The sequence below is a fragment of the Haliaeetus leucocephalus genome, unplaced genomic scaffold, assembly GCF_000737465.1.
Source record: "Haliaeetus leucocephalus isolate CR32 unplaced genomic scaffold, Haliaeetus_leucocephalus-4.0 Scaffold257, whole genome shotgun sequence".
Classification (NCBI taxonomy): Eukaryota; Metazoa; Chordata; class Aves; order Accipitriformes; family Accipitridae; genus Haliaeetus; species Haliaeetus leucocephalus.
This window is the reverse complement of record NW_010972693.1, coordinates 333973-357977: the sequence shown is the minus strand read 5'-3', so window position 1 is coordinate 357977 and position 24005 is coordinate 333973. Positions and strand designations below refer to the sequence as shown.

At 45.5% G+C, this 24005-nt stretch overlaps 1 protein-coding gene across 1 annotated transcript in view; it reads right to left on the bottom strand.

Annotated features, from left to right (window-relative positions):
* The window catches only part of LOC104832550 (nuclear respiratory factor 1-like), a gene marked incomplete at its 3' end in the record, with an annotated part of 44316 nt that overhangs the window by 529 nt on the left and 19782 nt on the right, over positions 1-24005 (bottom strand). Inside the window, exons 3-10 of the mRNA XM_010568792.1 lie at positions 22325-22439; positions 19078-19204; positions 18356-18496; positions 10175-10333; positions 8944-9141; positions 7103-7204; positions 5058-5207; positions 3663-3820 (exon numbers count right to left, since the gene is read on the bottom strand). Coding sequence (XP_010567094.1) covers positions 3663-3820; positions 5058-5207; positions 7103-7204; positions 8944-9141; positions 10175-10333; positions 18356-18496; positions 19078-19204; positions 22325-22439 — 1150 coding nt within the window. The remainder of the gene's footprint in view (positions 1-3662; positions 3821-5057; positions 5208-7102; positions 7205-8943; positions 9142-10174; positions 10334-18355; positions 18497-19077; positions 19205-22324; positions 22440-24005) is intronic.

Sequence of the window (24005 nt, the reverse complement as noted above, 5' to 3'; positions counted from 1 at the left end):
GTGGTTTAATAATTCTTTTTAATGAGTGATCAGTAGCTTAGCACAGTATTCTTATATTTCTTCATACGAATGAGGTCAGACCAAAGGTCCTTCTTGTGTAGCAACTGTGAGAACAGCCAGTATCAGATATTTAGGAAGCAGTGTGCATGATCCTTCCCTTCCTACACCCTCTCAGCTTCCGACGGTCGGCAGTGTATTGATTTCCTACATCAGAGACTGCATCTGGACCATCAGGTTTGATTTGTCTAATCCCCTTTGAAACCCTTTTATACTTTTTGTTTCCACAACATCCTGTAGCAATGAGTTCCACATTTAATTAGATGCTGTGTGAAGAAAAATTGCATTCTGGTAGTCTGAAAACTATTGCCTCAGTCTGGCTGAGCAGCCTTTAAGTCTGATACTGTGAGAAACAAAAAATAACTGCTCCCGTTTCATTTTCCTCATGATTTCATAGACTTCTAGTGAACTCTTTCCCAAGCTGAAAAGCTATAGTCCATTTACTGTGCAAGGGCTCTTCCTGGCTTCTGATCACTCTTGTCTTTTCCAGACTTTTTCTAATGTAAGACATCTGTTTGAGGGGGGTGACCATTTCTCACACTATTCAAGCTGTAGACACACCATGAGTTAGTCCAGGGGCCTAATCTGGGCTTGTTCTCTATGGCTTTCCCTATAATTCCTAATATTCAACTTACTGTTTTGACAGTATCTGCTCAGCAGTGACAAACTGTTCCTGGAGGATAGTCCTCTGAATGCTTTCTGAATGGTAACTGGTAGCATACAGTTCCTTATTGTGTATATACAGGAGATATTTCTTCGTATGTGTATCACTTAGCATTTGTTGATATTGTATTTTATTTGCCATTTGGTTGCCCAGTCAGAGTGCTGTGAGCATCCTTCAGCAGCTGTCCAGATTTCTCCAGACCTGTTGGATGACTATTAGCCACTTCTGGTGACCTACTGCTAGTCACAAAATTATTCCAAAGCCACCTCCTTCCTGCAGCTGAATCTCCTACCATTTTTTACCTTAATGAACTAAAAAAGTAGGTATTTTCTTTAGCTTCCCCGAGGATGCTCTTCCTTAACTGCCCTGCTCATTCTCTGGTAGACCAATTGACTCAAATATTTTCCAAGTACTTCCCACTCATTCTTTCTCTTTCCTAATTTCCTCCTTAGATGCTGTACACTTTCCAACTGTATTCACTCATGGTGTATTTTCATTTCTAAATAGCCCCTCTGTCTCAGAGTAGCTCTTAAACACTGTTAGTGAACCAGAACATTTTCTTGTTCTGCTTTCTTACTCCCTTTGGCTAATCTCTCTTCTGAACCTGCAGCTACGTGAAAGGCAGTTACACTGCAGGAAGGCCAACTACAACACAGCAAACCTGGGGTAAGCATGGATTTACTGGTGTAACCCTGTTTCCCAGACTTCACACAGCACTTAGTTGAATCAACTTTCAAGGGGAATTGAGCATTTTAATAATCTGTTACGGTTGCATCCCTGAAAATAATAATGATCTGCAGCATAAAAGCTTTTTCCAGTTACAGTGTGCTCCACAAACATTAATTGGTCCAAATCAATGAATTAATTACCCACCTCCACTTTGTCCTCTTTTACTAGAAAGGCCTAATACTTCCCATCCTCAAACCTGACAGAGGTTGCGTCATCCATCACGTCATGCTGTTGGCAGATGTACTGCTCTACGTGGGCCTATGAAAGACTCTGCACTCCGTCAGCAGCCATTGGAACAAGATTCAGAGATGGCAGCTTTCAGCTAAATTAGGCATAAAGTTTCCAGAGCTGGGATGAGCCACCAGATTTCAAGGACCAGAGCCTTGCTGAGATCTTTCTACAGGCAGGGGGAAGACTGCAGTCCTACAGCTGAAAGCTACAAGGAGCATGTTGTGGCAAAGGAAAAAGTACACCTCTTCCACATGGACAGGTGTTGGAGGACAGTCACCTAGAAAGGTCTCCAGCACTACCATGGTCAGTAGACAAAGAGGGTGACAACAAGCTGGGAAATAAAACACAAGGCCCCTCACTCCCACTGCAATGCTGCCACAGACTTCGCATCTCTCCTGAACTACAAGCTGTTTGAACAGACTTATCACAGGGCTTTCCTGGGTATAAACACAACTGATCCTGTCTTGATGCACAGTAGAGACTAAATGATTTGTTGAAGGTTCTTCCATTCATATTTTCTAGGAAACTCTCTTTAGTTCTAACAACACTTCTTTTTATTAAGGATTCTGAATTTCTTTAGCTAATACAGGGAAAGGAACAGCTCATTGCAACCTTAAGAACTAAAAGTAGTAGCGATGGGATGAAATTAAAATCAAAGCCCCACTGATGTTCTAGTCCAGAAAAACTTCTTAAAAAAAAAAAACCATAGAAAAATCTATTGCCTGGAAATGTGCAGGATACAAATCCTGCAAGTTGGATTCTGGGAGACAGGGCTTTTTCCTGCAACTCTGTGCCTAGTTACTTTAGCTTTTCTTCTTACAGGGTCCTAAAAAGATCACTTGTTTTCAAAAGTCAATTTTACAGTGAAACTATTAGCAAAGTCCCAACTACTTAAGCAACCTCATATGGTAGCAGAAAAGAACATATCTGATGGACCTGAATCTGGACCACAAAGAGAAGAAACAGTTCTATGTGTGGTTGTGATTCAGCTGCAACAGCAATTTGGAACCAAGATGTTGAATGCCCCCAAGATCAAGGTGACTGCTTTAGTAATTTGTGTATATAACAAGGTCTTGGAGCTTTACTCTGACCATCAGCAGTGTGGAATTGTGCCTTGTCCTAACTCACAGCTGCTCAGTCAACAGCCTCTAGACCAGAATCCTGATTTGAATGAAGAAAATATTTTGTCTACACCTCAGCAGTGTGAAACCTCCCATGCTGCTGGGGCCAATGCTGTGTTTCAGGGTACAGCTGCAGTGTGCCATAGCCACTTCCAGTTTTTAAGAACAGCAGGCAAAGCTTCAGCAACTCACTAGAGCTGAGCAAAGACACTGCTTCCTGCTGCATGAACCTGTAGAGAACTACACTGCAGATCCTGGTAACCTGAGTACAACTAAAAATCTAACAAAGCTCGTTCCAAGATGAAGAGGCAGCATTACTATTGCAGCTCATTCACCTTGTACTTCAGAAACACGTTTGGGAGAAACCCCCAGAACACTGGTCTCTGGAAGAGATTCTGGTTTCTAAAGAAAGACCATACTGCCACACCACAGGGAAATTCAGCCTTAGCATTTGGTAAGAAACCATTAATAATACTGAGGGAGACCCAGACCAACATACTTAAAAGGTGCTATTAGCACATCATGACTCTTGCTTGCTTAGCAAGCTTAATTCTGTAACTGGACACTTGCTGTACAAATAAGATCATTTAGAGGGTACAGTTACTACCCATCTTTTCCTCTTTCAGGAAATTTCCATCTCAGTGTTCTTCTATGGTTACAGTGGAAATCAGGAAACTGTTCTGCAGGAAACTGTCCTGCAGGAAACTGTCCTGCAGACACCTGGACATGGGCTGACATAGGAATTTGCTAAGGAAAAGCCTCTACTAGGACTTTACACAGTGGTCTTTGCACCATTAGAGTGAAAACTTAGAAGGAAATGTCATGCACGCATGTTTCAAGCCTTCATCTCTCACCCATACCTGTTGAGTGCCATGGTAACAGTGGCTCCTTGTTGCATCTCCTGAGATGCTGCCACCGCTGCTTCTGCTAATGATGCCACCGCCTGCGTGGCCTCTGATGCCTGCGTCGTCTGGATAGTCATCTCACCCCCCTGTAGCGTTGCCCAGTTCTGCTCCACCTATGGGGAAAAACAAAAAGAAAGGCCCTAGGATAGGATCTTATCCCATGAATGCACAGTTGCTTCCTAAAATGAAAGCCAAATAGTTTCAAGAGGTCTTTGCAGAATCCTGCACATGCTCTGACTCTGACAGACAGGGAAAAAAGAGAGGAAGCCTGGGATCCACCTCAGAACGTTGCTGGATCCTGCAACCCTCTATCAGCCATGAGTGAGTTTCTCTAGTCAGCCCATGATTTTAGCTGCTGTTCTCCATATGTTCAATCTTCAAACAAGAACCTTAGTTTTCTCACGGACATGGAAAGTGTGCCCCATAAACATCTGCAAAGCCCCTCAACCTCCCACAAATCCCTCTTGTCCAGCCACGTCCACAACAAAATGGGACAGTGTTGATCATTGCTGTACTTGGATCACTGCCTGCCAGCCTGGGCAGTTTATTAAGTAGCTTCATTTCTGCGGTGCTGGAACCCCAGTGTGGATCACGTCCCCAGGGGAAATGGGCTGCGCTTGCCTCACTGTTTCGATTTGGCTGCACCCATCCTCTGTCATTTTGGCGAACAGCCCATGTTCTCATTCAGGATTTATTTGTACAGCACTTGTGAAGTTGGATGGGTTTGAGCCAACTTTGGAATCTCTTTGTGTTGCAGCAATATACTTAATAAAAGAAGATGGCAGATAGAAAGTACTCTGTTCATATATTTCAGGTACTTTCAACTCCCGTACTTCAGACCTTTACGTAGATAGGTTTCATATTACTTAAAGTTCACCCAGTCTTGGTTGCTCATTTTCCACCTTGCCCACATTTCTCCATTTGCGACTTCACAGCTCATGAGATAATGAGTGTACAGCCACAAAATCCACCAGGATGTGAACTAGAAATAGGCATTGGACCAAAAAAACTAAAGAAGTGGAGCATGAAGGCCCATCAGCTGACAAATCCTACTGGCTGCTTTGCAAGATGAAGATCTTCCCCCACCCTCCCATCACTGTTCTCATCCCCATAAATGTTTCAGGCCACTCACCATCTTGCTGAGACTCACAAATAAGAATGCCGTAGAAGGTGATGACAAAAAAAGCCCTCAATTTGTTAAGATGGAGAAAGCTAAAAAGTCCACAGAAGCAGAGCTGGTGCAAGGGTCCCCACAAAAGGACAAGTAAATTTTGCTGCCCTTGTACAAGAAAAGGGTTAGTCCCATCACAGGATGGAGAGGGAGAGAGAAGCTGTCGCGCTCTCACTCACATCTGCTATCACACACTCTTCAGCAGCTGCCAATCTGGTTTTCCAGCACTTGGGCACAAGCAAAGCTGGCACTCGTCGTAGCTCTTTAGCCATCCCCAGCCGTCTGACGTTCAAGGCAACTGCTTCATTCTCCTGTGCCCAGAGCTGACCCTGGGCAGAAGGATCCAAATTAGGGAGGAAGCAGTGATAGTGCATTGCAAAAAGGAGAAAGGAAATTGATTTTAGAAAAGGCAACATCTTTTAAGAAAGATGCAACCAGGTTTGAGTGCCCAGAGAGGAAGAAGTTGCAGATGGTAGAGAACTTGAGAGAGTCGAATCAAGTTTGTGGTACCTGTTAGCCACCCCAAAACTGAACTGAAGCAAGCCCGACCTGGGAAAGGCACCCTTCCCACCACCATGCAGAAGAGGAACAGACATACATTTTTTCAAATACATGGCAACACACATTTGAGCGGTAAGGCAGGTCTCCACTGTGACATACAGTGCCCTGCAAAGATGCCTAAGCTGTTTCAGAACAGGGACGGAGTAAGGCGTCAAAAAGAAGGGGTTCTGTCCAGGCCCTTCTCCATACTAGCAGGAAGGTTGTACTGCTGAGATACTAGTAAGCGTCCCTGCTCCATGCTGCTCAGCATCCTGTAAACACATCGATTTACTCAGAGCTAACTCAGATCTTTACACAGCAAGAGATAGCAGGACAAAAATGTCCCTAGAGAGCCTGCCAGCAGGCTGTGGATCTATCTGTGCAGAGAAACAGCACCCATCCCCAAAGCAAGTTTACTTTTGTATGTTTGTTTTGTCCAAGATATCGCTTAGACATTGCGTTCACATTAGGAATTAGATGCCTGTGTCCCCTTGACTTCTACCTGTGCCTTTGAAAAATTTCTTTCAGATCTCAAGAGATACAAACGGCTCTTGAAAACCCTCAAAGCAGCTGCAAAGTACTTCAAGGTCACAGCCCCAGAGCCAGGCTGTTTCACTGTGGGTCTGAGATGGAGACAGGGTCTGGTGCAGAGCAAAGCTGTTCTGTGCTGCCACCTGTCGCTGTGAAAGCCCCATCCACGCAGAGCAGAGCGGACCAGACCTCACCACTCCTGCGCACAGACTGTCCGGCCAGAAATTCTGGCATGCAAAGGGGCAGAAAGAGACCTGCAGCCTGATTTAAAGGTGGGTTTGGGGGTGAAGAGGGTAAAAAAACAAAACAAAACAAAAAACAAACCACAAAACCAAAATGACTTTAAAAAAAATCTCCATAATGTTCCTTAAACACATACAAAAAAACCTTTATTACTCAATTTAAAAAAAAAGTGGAAAAATAAATGCATGTAAATTTGAGTATTCAGATTTTGGGATTGAAATGGTCTGATCAAGTCCTCAATAGAAGCAACTTTGCCAAGTTGTAAAGCAGTAGAAGAAACTTTCACAGTAAACAGAACAGTAACTGCAGGATCTCCTGTTGTCTCTATACTATGGTGCATTTATACAGCTCTCTCTGGGATTTACTTGCAAACCTCCCTAAAAGCTGCAGCGATGGAACAGTCCCATTTCATCCAGAGATCAGTGGCCAAAGACTCACAGGATTTGCCCACAGCCATGCAATATCCTTTGCTAACCACAGGCTCAAAATATCCCAGGCATCACTCCTAACCCTGAACCGACAAAAAAGCATCCAGGACCTACAGCACACGCGAAACAGTTATTCAATATGAATACACGAATGTGTACTTGTGTGTGTCATTAAGTCTCTATCTGCTACAGCAGATCTCACAAAATAAATAATCTATAGGAGATATAAAATAAATGTATGAAATTCAGAACTGAGGCTTCCACCATAATTGCATTTGTACAGTCCTGAGTCAAAATGACAACGGTTCAGCACTTTCTACATAAAATTTTAGAGAGTCTCGTGCTCACTTAACACTGCAGGGTGGGGAAGCAAGGCTTGGTGTTTTCTGTGAACTACTTAGTTCTAGAAAACATTTAACTTTATTGAAGCTCAGATAGGACAATTCTGGCTTGTGCATCATGAACATGACCCAAATCCTTACCTCTCCATCAGTCACTGCAGAATAATTGACTTGTGCGACGGTAACTGTGGTAGGCAACTCTGAGGCATCGGCCAGCGTGGCAACTGTAGCACCAGTGCCAACCTATGGAAGTCAACAAAATGCAGCTGAACACATTTGTTATTGCAGGAAAATGTCCACATAATTCAGGCAAAGGGACACTCAAACGCTCTCAGATTAAAAAGCATTGTATCTGCAGAGAATAATAGAAATTGCAGAGCTCACAGAAAATACAGAGCTGTCTCGAAGGGCTGGGCGAGGAAATCATATGCTAGACCCATGTTAATCTATGGCAGCTTCCAGAGAGGATATGGTCCAGAAGCAAGTTTTGCACAGCCCTTGTGCTGTCCCCTATGTTCACATAGGAGACAGAGTCCTCACTATTCTCCCAGCTTCATAAAAAGCAGCTGTGGGACACTGCTGCAATTCCCAGGTATGACCGTGGTGTGCAGGTGGAACCAACACGCTTCTCCTGTGGAATGGAAGTCACTTAAAAAACCACCGAGTAGTCCTGTATCTGAACACCCTGCACATCAGCCCTCATTTATAACACTCCTTGCTTACCATTCACTGGGTCTCTCGTCTCCAGGCACTTGGCAAACATTAGCTCATCCTCAATACCCCATTGCATTTAGAAATTACCTTTTTCCCATTTAACAGGTGGGAAAAGACAAAGGCAGGGAGATGTGCAGCTTTGTTTCTAAGGAGAATTAAACCTATAAATGCCAGAAAGTCAATGGGATCTCATGTGCCCGGCACCTAAAAGAACACTAGTCAAAGGCATAATGTACGTTAGCAGGTGAGCAAACAGAACCAGCTTGGCCAGTCTGCTGGGCTTTGGTGGGGGAAACAGAAAGCTGTAACAATCACTGAAAAGCTTTCATTTGAAAAAAAAAAAAAAAAAAAAAAAAAAAAAGAACCACCAAACAAATCCAAAACAAACCCCCACACCACATTTTTATCTTGATGGTTGCGAGATAAGAACAGCCAACAGAAAATTATGTTTGAGACTTCACTAAAAACGTGATGCTTAAGAGGGACAAACCTCTGGGTCAATTATGTATGAGAGGGTGGTGGTGGTTTGGAGGCAGGGGCACAGGGAAAACTGAGGTTGAAATCTCACACCCATGAGGAGCTCTTGGGAAGTTTCAAGAGAGCGCTTAAATTGTCCACAGCCTGAGCTGTCAGAACCTGCCTCCCCACACAGGGAATACAGGGAAAACAGCAGCACTGCTGAGCCACTGCCTGAACCCTTCTGCCTGCTCTGTAAAATGGTGTAAGAGGCATCCTTACTGCAAGGGGCATCATGAGGATAAATATATACTCGGTGTGTGTAATTATATGTATTACACTTCAGGTGTAAGATGAAGAACAGGGGGCACAGAAATACCTAGTGCTGTAGATTAAGATACGTTTCATGCCATTAAAGAAAGGCAGTCCCACCACCTCTCCTCCCATCACTCCATCCCATTGCCATCACAGGCGTTGTGTGGCCACATGATGAAATGTATTTGTTTGTAAATGGGTTTGTTAAATCCAGGTCAGATCCCTGAATCGCTTGACCAAATAGCTGCAGAAATGCTTGTACTGCCATAACAGGAGAACAAGGGATGGGAGTGGGGAAGAGAGAGGATGAGACTGCTTCTTTGGGTGGGAGCATTGGGTTAACAAGCCTGTGGGCTAAGACATACAGATAAAGACAAAATTCTTGAAGGACAAGTTAAGCTACCAAAAGGAGTTTGCTCTTAACCACCTCCCTGACGCAGGCAACTCAGTCCTGAATCAGCCGTGCTGGAAATGGAAAGCTGGAGGGTTTCACTCACCTGGATGAGGGACACGGTGCCATCAGGGTTACTGAAGGTTTGTACCACTGTCTGTGACGGCACCAGGTGCGCTATACTATGTGTGGTTGTAGTCTGCTGCTGTGTCTGCTGATCCTCAAACGCGTAGAGCAGGTCTTCACGCCCATGCTGCTTGTAGCAGTTCTTCACGATAGTCCGCAAAGCTTGGGTCCATGACACCTACCAGCAGAATGAAAAAGAGTGAAGAGTCAGTGTAAAAGTTTTCTGAACCACTGCAGTGTTGCTACTGCTGTGATTTGCATGCTTATCTTTACTGGGTTTTATTGGGTCATTTTCAACAAATTCTTAAACAAACAAAACACCCCAATATCTAATCCCTCTCTCCTCATCCCTTCCTTTCCCCAAGACTCAGAAATGACCCTGGAGAGCTATTGCATTGCTGTGTACTGATACAGAACGAGCTCATCTGGCCAAGGGAAAGAGAAGCTTCTCAATGAAATCTGTTTCGCCAGCTTTCAAGGAATTCTAACTAAGAGATTGGGGCCAACAAGTAGAAAACCAGCCCTACCTAGGAAAGCACCAACTGCCACAGCACCATTTCCAGCCTCACAAGGCATCCCTCCCCATCCAACCAGACCTACACCAGCCTGCACAAGTCCTGCCCCTTGAACAGCCTGGTAGCTTTCTTTGATTATCTTTGTGACAGGTTGGTAGAAACATCATCTGCATACCAGATCCATGGCCATACCTGATACCCAAGACCTTTTCACCCAGTTCTCTCTTTTTTTCCTGGCTCCACTGTACATCCTTGACTGCATCCCTTTAAGTACAAAGGTCCCTGCTGCTCAGGATGGGACAGTATCCCTTCAAGGACTTCAAGAGGCTGTTATACAGACTCTGTGGTAAATGACCTGCATACTTGCAGAGTAGATTTGTCTTAGGCTGGGTAGGCTGCTTCGTAAGGCCACAGAGGTGAGCAGGTTCTGCAGCTAGCAAAAAGGGCACCCGTTGCAGAAAGAGATGTGGCTCAAATGCCTGCTTGTCACACAACGCCAGCAAGGACAGAGCAGACTGAAGGTTACACGTCTCTCACCTCATTGCTCTCCCAGGCTGAATGTCTGACATGAAGTCAAGGAAGGGCTGATGTCGTAGTTTGTTCTGTCACTCAAGGGGAAAACTATTCCCACAAAAACTGCTTGCAAGCCCCTGCGCTCAGTTTGAAGGCAAACAGACATAGGAGGGAGATACACACCCGCTGCTTCTGTTCCTCTGTGCGGACATCACTGCGAACGTTGGCCCAGGGAATGTCCTCAGGCCACCAGATGGGCTTGCAGCTTTCCTTGCCCCAGCCTGGTTTCCCACGACCTGTGGAATACTTCAGCATCTCAGGGATGAAAGCTCGCAGCTGTGCCTGGAACAAACCACATAAGGGGCTTGAGAGTTTTTTTAGGAACTCGTATCTCTGGTAGTTTTGAGGTGCATAGTACAAAGTTATTACATTTAACTTCCATGGTTGTTGGAACCATCAACTGGAAGAGGCCTGAATGCTTAAGGAAGATGGACAAATATTTCACCATCTTCTCCCAAGATTCAGCTTAGTAGCATGTGGAAGAGTGGAAACAAAATAAAGTCAGCCAATTACAACAACAAGGCACAAACACACACTGTATTAACACACTTCATGGTTCAAACACTACCGTGAAGGGAGCTAGCTAACCTGAAAGGGAGAAAAAAGAAAAAAAAAATCAGAATAACACAATAAAAAAACACATTTGATGTCCCCACGGTGACAGGAATTCAGACATGAGCTGGCGACATTTTACAGAGATGCTGCAAAGAGAATGAAGCTTCAGTGAGCTGCTCGAATGCAAAAAACACAATCTCACACATACACTTCTCCACCCCTGCAGAACATAACGCACACTGGACAAATTTTCTGAACCTACTTTTAACTTTTGCCGGGGTGGGGACACCTTTCAACCTGATTTTACTTCTCCTTAGCACCCACAAGAATTGGTCAACTAGTGACTGCCTTTACCATCAGGAGACAATACCTTAAAAATAGACTTGCAAAGCAAATCAAGCAGACGTCACCAAGAGCAAGTAATATCCTTAGCGTTATCAAAGATAATACAAAACTCACACAGGGTTTTATGACACATTTGGGTTTTGTACTGGGGACTGCCTGGAGCCTCAGGAAAAGGCTGGTTCAGCTGCAGAAACAGAGCAAGAAGAGAAGGAGTGCTCACGACCACATACATCAGAGAAAACCATGTTAACTTAAAGCTAAATAGCTGCATTGAAGAACACCTCCCTGAATCCCTTCATAACTTTAATAGCAAGTTATTTGAGCTTGTGACAGTACACTGGGAGTCCTTGGGCCACCTTACAACCCCGAGATGCCTGCATGTTCAGGGCTCTGGGGCACAGCCATAGAAGAGCATGCCGGAGCCAGCATCGGTTGCTGCCACAGCCACGATGTGGTCCCAGCTAGCAGAGACATGGGTCAGCTCACAGAGGATCTTCTGCCATAAGAGTGTCCATTCCTCCCAGCCACGATCCTGCTTGAATGACATCAAGGTTCTAGTCTGGATTTTGTATCCATTGGCTCCAAGCTGTAAATCAACTCATTTACAAGCTGCCTTTTCCATGTTAGTATAGGGAGTATGTACTAAAGTCCTCTCCAACATCTGTCAGATAGAGGAAGGGAGGAATGCTTCAGAGGAACAGGAGACTGCAGATTGTCCCTGTGGTCTCTGCAAAAAGCCTAAAGCCCCTAAGCACACTGCTAAATGCGGTGGGATCTACAGAGGCTCTTTTCAGATACAGGACTGCTCTTCAAAGCCAGAGCCCAATTGGAAGATGTAACGTGGGCCTTAGCTTACACAGTTAAATAGAAAAATTGAACTGTGTTTTGGTAAAAAGAAAGCAATTTCTTTGTATGCATGATTTATTACATTGCATACAGCTTGCAGCAGTGCCTAGGAACTTCAAAGGCAATAAAAATCCAGTATACTTGTGGGTCCATATATAGCATATCTGCTGCACATCCTAGAAGAATCATCCCTGCTCAGAGAAGCAGCTGCGTTTCAGTTCCTCCAGTCCATGGACATCCTGAGCCATCTCAGAGAAGCTGTACCAAAACCCTGAATTATAAATGGAGACACAAAAAACACTTTGGTGCCCTTTTTCCCAGCCCAGGCCAAACCTGTCCATGACACATCTTCCACTGCAGGGCAAACAGTCACCCTGACATGCTTCAGGTTCCCCAGATAAGGTCTTGTTTATTCAGATAAACCTGCTAATGGTATTGAGTTGCCTGGTGCAAAAACAGTTAAAAGCTCCTTCCCAGAACTGCTGTGTGCAGGCCACGCTCCTTGTTACCAGATGGATTAATTACTGGTCCTAGGGAGTTCAGTGGCTCAAGCTACTCAAGTCACTTGTTAAGGAGGGTTTGCTTTTAATCCGCCAGGGAGACAATCAGCAGTGGCGTTACAACCTGCTCCAGCGTGAGGACTTCTCTAATTAGTGCCATAACGAGACCTCACCCAGGCAGCTCGCAGGGCTCTGACACAGGCTGTGGCACTGAGACAAAGACCCTGCATCTCTCAGGGCACAGCTGGGAGGAACCGGTGCAACTGCTTCATCTGCAAGAGCCACGCATTCTGCTGACTCCATCCACGAACCACCTGAAAATCAAACCTCTGCTAAAAAAAGACAGCAGCACACTCCAGTATGCACAGTTGACAGCTCTGGAAAGGGCTCATATAATCTCTAGTATGGAGGGTTTGAGAGAAACTATAAGAAACGTTTCTTTGACATCCTTTGGTACACAGAGCGAGTGTCTTCTAAGTTTAATGTTAAAACTCAAGTGTTACTGGTAGCGACCTAATCCTGATTCTACTATTTACAATGGCCCAAAGCACGGACAACTGCACTCCAGTGCTGGAAACAACAAGTTGTCCTGTGTGCAGAGCACCCAGCAATGCTCCAGCCTTAAGGTTTATGCCCTGCTAAGGAAAGTGGTTTCTAGAAGAGAGCGAAACCCGTGTTGGGAATTTTCTACCTGTTCCCACAGCTGAGCCTCAGGATCTCCAAAAAGCAGCACCTGGGAAAAGCAAATTGAGTCCATGCAGGACCTTGGCTGCACCTCAGAGTGGAAGAGGGCAAAGCAGCAATTGCAGAAAAGCACGCAGGTGTTTTGTTCACTGGCCCTTATTTCTGCAACAGCCAATTTTAGACTAAATGTTCTTTAAGTTTAGAAGTTCCAATTAATGTTTAAACATTCAGATTAGAAAGCCAGGCATCTATCAAGGCAGCAACCAATCTGTCACCATGAATTTCCTGCTATGAAAACCTGCATGGCCCTGACTGAACTCTGCGAGGTCTCACTGCTGGGTGCTTTCTGGCAGGCAGGATGAGTGGGCTTGCTGCTGTCATAAATTCATCACAGCAAAGACGAGGTGCAGGGTCAGCCTGGGTGTCCTCAACAAGAAGCAATGGCCCTCAGCAGATGCAGTAGTTTACGCCTGGTCACAGGAATCGAACCCAAAATTAACAACCTGGTCATCAGTGCAAAAAGCAGGAGGTGCTATGGGTCTCCTGATGGAAGCGTCTGCTCACAGATTTACTCTTTATGCAAATCTTTCTTCCCTTCCACTCTGAAACCATGGTCAAGTCATAAGAAGGAGTGAGCAGAGTAGTTCTAATGTTTCAGAGGGGCACACCTGGGGACCAGGCTGTCCATCTCAGGATCACCACCTCCTAGCAGAGTTTGGAGAACTGAGCACTGGACACGACTGCTTGTTCTTGCTGGAAACGAGGCACGATGCAGGCTCTGAGCTTACGTGCTGTAAAAGCAGGCAACTGCCTGCATGACAGCTCAGAGTATACACTCTTCCCTGCATCCAGTACCTTGCAGGACTCACTACCTTTCTCACTGCTGGAACAACCATCCAGTGCCAGAGCTCAGCTGCATGGGGGACCCAATTCCTAACTCTGGGGTGCCTCCACTGCAAAACAAGGATGCTCCCTCCGCCACATGCCAACAACCTGCTGGGAGAGCAGAAATGCAGGCTGTCCCCATACCACACCTCTGACGTGGACCAGAAGGGAGCACCAGCAAGACTCACACCTGGGTGGTGGTGTCCAGCACTGCAGGATTGTCCCTGCCCCTCCATGGAGAGGATCTGACAGCCGCAAACTGAGTTTAGTTACCGTCTTTCGGTGCTTGGCTTCTCCTACATACAAACTGTCACGTACATAAAGATATCTGCTGTTTCTGATAAAGCTTTTTGCAGGCCAGTATGCAAACACATGTCACGATTTTTGAGAGGCCCAGATAAACTTTGTTGGCTTGTATAAGCAGACTGCAAATCATAGGGGCATATTAAGTTAAAAAAAAAAGTCAGATTAAACAACAAATCACCTGTTCAGAAAAGCATAAACAAATTCTAGTGACCTTGGTGAGAGCTGACTGAAGCATCGACCTCAGCATTACCCAATCTTACTCCTTAATCATATCAGTGAGCAACCGAGAACAGGTTTAGGGGCAAACTCAGCTCTGACGTATAGTGTCAACGTAGCCAAAGTCTGTAAAGCAATGAGGTTTCTCTGTGTAATGGCTGCAGGGTAAGAGCCCCGCTGCAGTACCTTTTTTTTCTGCACAGCCGAGGTGGGTGACGCTCTCCATTTGCAAGTTTCTAGAAGCATCTTTGCTCAGCCTAGTAAAGGCTTTATTTCCCTCAAGACCACCAGGGAAGCAGAGCAATTAAAAGGAGAGTTATTTTCATCTCTTCGTTGAGGAGCTAAGGCCTCTACCACCTGCCTGCTGACATCTGCAGCTGTTGAAAGCAGAGGCCTTGTTTTTCCACTCCCTGCAACACACCTCTTAATTGTGCTGCCCAATTTATATTTATAAATACTTCGGTTTTCCATAGGGCTTTGTGCAACTTAGTTGAAAAAGCTCATTTCTTGTTAGCAAATACAAAGAACTATATTGGCAGCTCTGGGAATCAAGGTTCCTACAAAACAACGATGGCATCTCTAGCAGTTCAACAGGTCGCAGCAATGTGGGAGTCAGAGTTATCATCTACTCTCTCAAACAAATGTATTTCAAATTGCAACTGTGGCAAAAAAAAAAGACAGCATGGTGTCCTCATCATATTCAGCATCTCTGTGTTTTGCTTCTATTTAAAGTTTGCCCACAAGTTTGGCAAAAACTATATAGCAGCTGGATGCTTTCAGCAACAAAATCATCTCCTAAGCACCTGTCCTGGTTTCATGTGGGACAGAGTTAATTTTCTTTCTAGTAGCTGGTATAGTGTTATGTTTTGGATTTAGTATGAGAAGAATGTTGATAACACACTGATGTTTTCAGTTGTTGCTGAGTCGTGTTTAGACTAAGTCAAGGATTCTTCAGCTTCTCATGTCCAGCCAGCAAGAAGGCTGGAGGGGCCCAAGAAGTTGGGAGGGGACACAGCCAGGACAGCTGACCCAAACTGGCCAAAGGGGTATTCCATACCATGTGACATCATGCCCAGTATATAAACTGGGGGGACCTGGCCTGGGGGGCATCGCTGCTCAGGGACTAACTGGGCATTGGTCAGCAAGTGGTGAGCAATTGCATTGTGCATCACTTGTTTTGTATATTCAAATTCTTTTATTATTATTATTGCCATTTTATTATTGTTATTATCATTATTATTGTCTTCCTTTCTGTCCTATTAAACTATTCTTATCTCAACCCACAACTTTTACTTTTTTTTTCCACAATTCTCTCCCCTATCCCACTGGGTGAGGGGGGCAGTGATAGAATGGCTGCGTAGTGCTTAGTTGCTGGCTGGGCTTAAACCACAAGAGCACCAAATGCAGCATCTTAGTCTTTGAAAATTTTACAAGAAGAAATACCTGCTGGTTGTGAAAATCTACCCAGGATTCTAGTGCTCTGCCCTCAAGTAGCCTGCAGCTATTCAAAGATCTCAAACATTTTTTAAAGACATTTACAAAACATCATCCCTATATGATATGCAGGGAAACTGAGGCAGCGCAGCACTGGGCGCCCACAACATGCACGCACACCACAGTGGCTGGGCTAACTGGGACAGCAATGGTTAGCCAAACGGGGCACAAAGAGTGTGGACTCTGTCCACAGCTCAGGAGAAACCTTCTTCACAAAGCTGTTTTGAGTTACCACATTGCACTAAAAAGACAAGGGCTACTCGTAACAAGATACTTGTTTTACCATAATGCAGCACGAGAGGACTTGAAATAAGAGGCTCTACGTTGCTATGCTGTTGCATCAGCAGTTTGCATGCTTGCTGACCAAAGGCCCTGCAGAACATGGAGAAGAAAAACGGTTTCTCATTTAACAGAGCCACAAGAAGCCTGGGAACACAGGAGTGTTGCATGTGGGGGTAAAAAAAACCCAGCCTTGCCAGCAGCTAGTGCCTCGGCCTGGAGAGCTGCTTCACATGTGGCAATGCAGAGCAATGAAACCCCAGGGGCAACTTGGCTTGGCCAAATCTTTGTGCAAGGTTTCCTGAAGACCAAGGCCGTGTCATGTTTGGAAGAAAAAAAATCTTCAGCTTTATTTTTAGCTTAACATGAAAAGTATTAGTATTTTATCCATAGAATTCTATGGATATTAGTATTTTATCCATAAAATAGAAGCAGAAAATACTTCAGCCACCTTTGATGTTAAAATATTTAATTTCCAACTCTATCACAAATAATAAACAATATCCATTATAAATCCAGCTGAAGGCTTCTCTGAAGTGAGAGCTTGTCACTTTTATTGCTGCTTTGATGGCACGTGCAACATTAACAGCCAAACAGTTGATAGATCTTTTTATTGACCCTTTTATATGTGCACATATTCTGCGCACTGCAAACCAGAGAAGTTTCTCAGATGTATTACTGGATTGCAACAACCTCACATCCTGATCTCATTCATCCACACTCACTTCTCTCTCTCTCTCTCATTTCTTTCCAGCAATCAACCAGCAACAGGTTATTGTCTTTGTTCCTTCCTCAGAGCCCACGCGCTGTGGGTACAGGCACCTCCAGCTTCACTATTTGCACTGTGCTAGGATGGCCTCCCTCTGCCCAAGCAAACCTCCACATAGATGTCTCCTTGTTTTAAGCCCTAGATGCTCCTCTTGCTGTTACTCAGCTTAATTAGTACAATGATGAGGCCATAAAGAAGTCAGATAAACACAAGCATTTTGTTTGCCAATACAAATGAACTCAGAGCTACACACCTTTGTTCTTTTGGTGGTCTCATTTTACTTTAAAAGTAAAATGTTTCAATTTTTTACTTTCCCATTTCCATGGGAAACAACATGTTAATTATACAAAACAAAAGCTGCCTGTGAACAGCTCTTGGAGATACTACCTTTCACAGTGGCTTAAAAATCTAGCAACTAAGTTTTGTCTTATGTTGTCATGGCTTAGGAACACAATTTGTTACCAGCCAAGGCACAGTAGATTTCTTTGTAAAATTTTATTAGAAGTGTGAGCTTGTCTGATTACACCTAAGTAACAGAAATGGTGTTTTGACCAGAAAGTGATCTTTCTGCAGAGCACAGAGGAAATCCACACATCTTTGCTCTACTAGAACGCCTCTTTGTATGTTGCCTAAAGCCTCCAACTTTTCCATCTTGCTACTCCCTCTGAAGAAACTGGCTTTCAGCATTTAAAATTTGTTGTGGTGCATCAGACTGAGTGCATCCAGAACCTCCTGCAAAACACACTCACCTGCATTCAGGTCCTGTACCCCAGGGGAAGGAGATTTCCCTACAGAGGAACCCTCCCACACCAAGGAAGCTTCCCTGGGGGGTCCCCTCCACTTTCTCCTAGCAATAAAGAAGTCAGCAAAGGGCTGGACCTGGAGAGAAAGGGAGTCCCCCACATGCTTAGGGCAGATGACTCCCTGTCTCTATCAGAAGTATCTCACTCAGGGTCTGATCTGAAGTTAAACCATTGGTAAGGTCCCCTCTGCTTCAATCCACAGCAGAAAAGTAAGGAGGGAATGAGCTAGAGCACACAAGAAAGGTCCAAGGAGCATAAGCCAAAACGGTACAGCACAAGCAACCTTCCTGACCTCAGTGCCTAAAAATCACTGTGAAGTGCAGAACAAATATTCTCCCTGTTCATAGTTTATGGGAGGTGACAAAAACAGCTCAAAGGGGAATGGTCCCAGCAGCTGAGCAATAGTCCTTACCTGCATTTCTACTGTTTCATGTAGAAAATAAGCACCAATAACAAAGCTTCACATCTAACTACTATCTGAGCTGTTACAGTCCCACGGGAAAGAGGCGATCAAATGCATCCCCTGGAGGTGTAGACATAAGCTCCACTGCAAAAATAACAGGATGTGACTTAAAGATGCCAAATCTCTCTCTCTCTGGTTCTGCCATGTCTGGCTGCTTACCTGGGTCATCTTGTCCACTGAGACGGGAATGCCATCAATGGTGAGGGGCGGCAACTCCGAGTTAACCTCTTGAGGCGCAGGAGCATGCTCCGCTAGTGCGGACTCCAGGTCTTCCAGAATCATGCTCTTGTACTTGCGTACCTGTGGGGAATCGTTAAGCTCAGGTAAACAAGGTAAGGAGCACCAGGAGAGGTGAGGGCAAGGATGCAGGGCCAGTCACCTTCCCCAAGGTGCTGCAGAACAGAAGAAGCAAACAATGCCACAGCTGGCAAGAAAAAATACCCACTGGCCCCGAAGACTTGGCTGCATTGAAGAGCTGATGATGAAACATCAAGTAACACTGGCAAGTGGAATTATTTATGGAATTAACAGAAAAGTTCTGAGGCAAGGGTTACGGTCAGGATCTGCTCCATTTACTGTCTGGTCTGCAATAAGGTGCAAGCACTGACAGCCAAGCTGAGTTCAAACACATCATCACTACCTGCTCCCTCTGATTTTTAATCCAGGGTATTCAAACCTGGTGAGATGTGCTAGGCAACCATTCATGCAGAGAAGACAGGACCTCAGTGCTACCCTCACGTCCATACAACCTGAACTCCTGTTTCCAGGGTTTTAAACATGACCTTCAGATCACTACTAGGTTTGCAAGGCTGCCTGGAGCAGAATGAAACCTGCAGAAAAGGTGAGCAATTTATTATGTAGTTTTTCCTAGAAACACCTACCACGTTCTCCAAGGGTGCAGCACCAAATACTTTAAAGACAGGATTGGGTTTGGAGGGCGAGATGCACAGAACGATGGCCTGCTGCCCCACTCTGGTGGTGTACTCATCCAGTGTGGCTCGGAGCTTCCTGAAACAGAGGCATAAAACAGTGAATAGGTATCGGCTGAAAGCCCCGCAGAAACATGACCCTTTGCATTGTAAACTCTCTTTCTTAATGCTACCCATTCAAAAACCAGGTGAGAAACAGAGCCCCAGCTGGTCAGATTAGCCACATGTACCACTTCTTCCTCTGCTCCCGCAGGCCTGCTGTGCTCCCTGCAGTCACCCAGCAGCTCAGATATCAATTATTCTCCCTTCTCTCCTTTTTCCATTGATGTAAAAAGTAGAGAGATCATCAGAGCAGCAAAGCTAGGACAGCAAGAGTCTGCATATCTGCTCTGTCACTGTCTAAGTGTATTACCAATACAAAACTTGTAAGGTAGAGAACTTGAATGATTCAACAAGAGGACTGCAAACACAGGTTATTTTACATCCAGCCTCATAACAGTGCATTGCAATTCTCTAGTACCAAAGTCCTGCTCAAACCAGAACTCTAAGAATTCAACCTACAACTACAGGACAGGCAAGAATGAGGAATATTGCAATAGCTCAGCACAGGAAACCCAGGTATTCAGACATCTGCCACATCAGCAAGTCCCTTTGGAACAATCTCTCTATAGGAAGAAAATGTTCCATCATATACTTTCAGCCTCTTATTCACTTTTAAGCAATGCAAGAGAATGTGTCAGAAATGTTGGCAGAAGCTCATAAAGCAAGAGAGAAGTAGCGGTTATCACCAGATAACCTGGGCACTCCATAAGGTGACAGTTTAATACCTGCCCTGGTTATTTCAGAACCTGCTGTTAGCAGCAGACACGTTGCCAAAAGCACCAACGCCACCACCAGGTACGCAGAGACCCGGAATCAGAAACTGTAACTTCCCACTCAATTCACAGTGGTGTAAATATCAAGCACAAACATTTCAAACTGATCAGAGTGCAAAAAAATGATGCATTTTGTCAGTAACTTGCATGTAGTTAAATGAAGTAGTTGCATGAAGGGAGAAGAAATAATTCCTTTAAATAGGAGTTTCTTTAAAAATATATTGTTCGTAATTCAAGAGGGAAAAGAATTGTCTCTTCAGAAACGTTGCAATAAACATGGCTGAGTCAGCAGAGTTGAGGGAAGGAAGGAAAAGCAGAATGGAGCTATTAAAAAAAAAAAAAAAAAAGTAGTCCACTCCCAGGGAATATTATTTAACGCTAACCCTGCTCCACTTCTTTCCAGTTTGATCATGTGCAAAGGGTGTTGTGGGACTCAGCAATGCGTAAGCATAATAAGGAAACCAACTTAATTTCTCACCAACTTTACAAGAGTTAGACTAGGAGAGAGGGACAAAAGGTGAAACTCTGGCCATCACTACTTCAGCACATTAAGTGTGCACGCAGGAGGAAGTCAGCAAGAAACGGAGTGACAAATACTCCAACTCCTGATATAACTGTGGTGGGTTGACCCTGGGTGGACGTCAGGTGCCCACCAAAGCTGCTCTATCACTCTCCTTCCTCAAGTGGACAGGGGAGTGAAAATATAACAAAAGGTTCGTGGGTCGAGATAAGGACAGGGAGGGAGGGATCACTCACCAATTACTGTCACGAGCAAAACAGACTCAACTTGGGGAAAATTAACTTATTACCAATCAAACCAGAGTAGGGTAATGAGAAATAAACCCAAATCTTGAAACGCTTTCCCCCCACCCCTCCCTTCTTCCCAGGCACAGCTTCACTCCCGAATTCTCTACCTACCCCCCCGCCAGAGGTGCAGGGGGACGGGGAATGGGCGTTGGGCTTAGTTCATCACACGTTGTCTCTGCTGCTCCTTCCTCCTCAGAGGCAGGACTCATCACTCGTTCCCTGCTCCGGCGTGGGGTCCTCTGTTCCCGGGCTGCAGGTGGAGATCTGCTCCCCCGTGGACCTCCCTGGGCTGCAGGGGGACAGCCTGCCTCACCGTGGTCTTCCCCACGGGCTGCAGGGGAATCTCTGCTCCGGCGCCTGGAGCATCTCCTCCCCTCCTTCTGCACTGACCTGGGGGTCTGCGGGGTTGTTTCTCTCACGTGTTCTCACTCCTCTCTCTGGCTGCAGTTTCTGTGCCCCAACAACTTTTATTTTCCCTTCTTAAATATGTTATCACAGAGGTGCTACCACCGTCACTGATGGGCTCAGCCTTGGCCAGCGGTGGGTCCGTCTCGGAGCCGGCTGGCCTTGGCTCTGTCGGACATAGGGGAAGTTTCTAGCAGCTTCTCACAGAAGCCACCCCTGTAGCCCCCCCGCTACCAAAACCTTGCCACACAGACCCAATACAATAACCCAATTAAATCTAAAACAGTTTGAAAAGCAAAATTGCTCTGTTCCAAAACCTAGTAAATAGTACCAGCCAATATTTACAAATGTTTCCTGAAAATGGAATTACAGGTGATCTCTCCAGGCTTGCAGAAAGCCTGTGCAGTCACTTCAGCACCAGTGCTCCTAGGTGGCCATCAGGTGGACAGACAGCCTCAGAGCACCTGTAATGCAACACCTGAAGGGCTACGGAAGTTTGCTGTCTACAAAGCAAGTTTCTAAAGCCAAAGAAAGTGTTTCAGCTCTGGCAGGTATCTCCCCTCTATTATTCTCCCCCAACACTGTGTGCTACAGGCTGAGTCAGTCTTCAGCACAGAGCTCACACAATGGGGTCCCCTGGCAAAGGAAAATCAGGAACGCGCAGACTAGATTTTTTCACAGGATCATTTCATAACGCAGAAAAGACTTTTTCCATTAGGTAGATAAGTCCTTTGTGTCACCGCAGAGCTGGGATATGGCTGTAGCTCCAGATTCTCAGGCCCGCTGCTGTTAAAGCCACTATGGATATCTTGCAAGGCATGTCTTACCATGACAGATTTAATCTGTGACTAGCTGGGGTTAAAGCAGAATGGTGGATCCCACCGGAATGGTCATGTCAGTCCCAGTGATCATAATATCACATTAAAGATGAATAGAACTGCAATTTAATCCATTTCTGCAAACTAAAACACAGCTCTTGGGTTCCAGAAAAGATGCCCAAAAAATTCCCAAGCTGGGCAGCTTCTGGACAGCACATGGTCTCACCATGCACAGCACTAGAGACAGATCGAGGATGCAGACTGAAGTGTCAGAGCGCAGGCAGGAGTCCTTACCGTAGCAAACGTGTCTGCTGCCTCTTGCGGATTGATGGGTTGGATTCAAAAACGTGTGGTCGCTTTCGTTTTTTACCCGTTGCCACGGCAGCAGCTGCTGCCATCCCCACAGGGCCTGGAAATCAAACCACAAAGGGTGAATCAGCACACGCAACTCAGGAATTGGCCAAAAAGAACATTGCCATTGCCCCCCTGCAGGGAGGGGTGCTATGGGTTCAGCTCAAGGGCCTCCCCACTGAACTGGGGTGACCCAAATTCCCCGCTGAGCTCCCCAGCAGCTGGGATCCCTCCTCTCCAGCATCAGAGTCATGTCTCAAGAGGCTCCATTCCCTGGCAAATCCCAGCTCAGTCCCAGGTGAAAGTCACATATTTCAGTCCACAGTTTTCCCTACAATCACATAATTATGTATTTTATCTTCAAAACATACTGAAAAACTCTCAAGTATGCCAAGACTTTCAATAACTGACTGCAACTGAGGATATCCCGGTAGCAAGAGAGAAGACACCAGGTACAACACCATGAATCCTACTCAGACACCTCAACTACAGCGCCAGGAGTCTGCGGCTTTCCCCAGGGATTAAGGACCAGCTCTGATGGGAAAGAAATTGTAAATCCAGAGCTCCTGGCAGCATCCTGCAACAGTCCCCTGAGGAACAGCAGGGACCATGGCAGGGCAGTGCTATTGCTTTCATGATCAAACTCTAGACAGAGTCTATGTAAGGGGAAGTTACATTAAGTTAATTGGAAGTAAACCAAGTAACATAGTGTATGGTGCTTCCATTAGTGATCTCCAGAAATGAGTGCAGGGTCAGAGTCAAAAAGCTCTGGGGTCTAATGCAGGCTCAAGGACTTGCCTTTGACTCCCAAGCAGACCTCAGTTGCTCTGTGTGTAGTTGCTCCACATGACAGAGGTGAAGGATCACATCAGGGGTCATAAAAACCACTATATTTTTGTGTTTAACAAAGATGCAGCTACTGGATCAGGAAGTCCTAAGCTACTGATTGGTGAAAGCTGGTAGATGGTAACGAAAGTTGCATCCGATGATACGTTTCCTCTAGGCAGCTGCTCTGGGAGATGGGATGCTGTAACAGACAGAGCTCTGGGTGACACTACAGAGCCATGTTTTGTTAATCAGTAATGAACTACCTGAGCACTACCCACAGCAGGCACAGCAAGCACTGCTGCGTACTGCTCCAACGATCCTGTGCTTGTGAAAAAAGAATAAAAACGTTACCTTTTGGGAGACTGTAAAAACATTTGCTCAGGAGAAGTGAGGAAGTGCTACCCTGGGCTCTTGGGCAAGCTTTGGGCTGGATGTGTCAGCCCATGCCATGAACTGCAGCTGCCGGCCCCAGGGAAGCGGGGCTGCTCCTGGCTCGCGGTGCCCACTTGGCCAGGGGCTGGAGGGGCACCCGGCAGCCCCTGTGCTGGGAGGGCTTGCAGGCAGGCGAGAGCCACCAGATGCCCCTCCTGCAACCACCAGCTGGGACTGAAAAGCTTGTGTGCTAGAAGTGGAGGAAAGAAAAAATCCTGCGGGAGCTGAGGTTGGAAAATTAATAAGCAAAGGGTGTGGGATGCTCAGTGGGGTGGTGGAACTTCACAGGTCCAGTCAAGCACATCGAAAGTTTATTCCTCAGATAAAGTCTGATAAGGAGTCAGACAAGTCTGTGAGTGCTTAT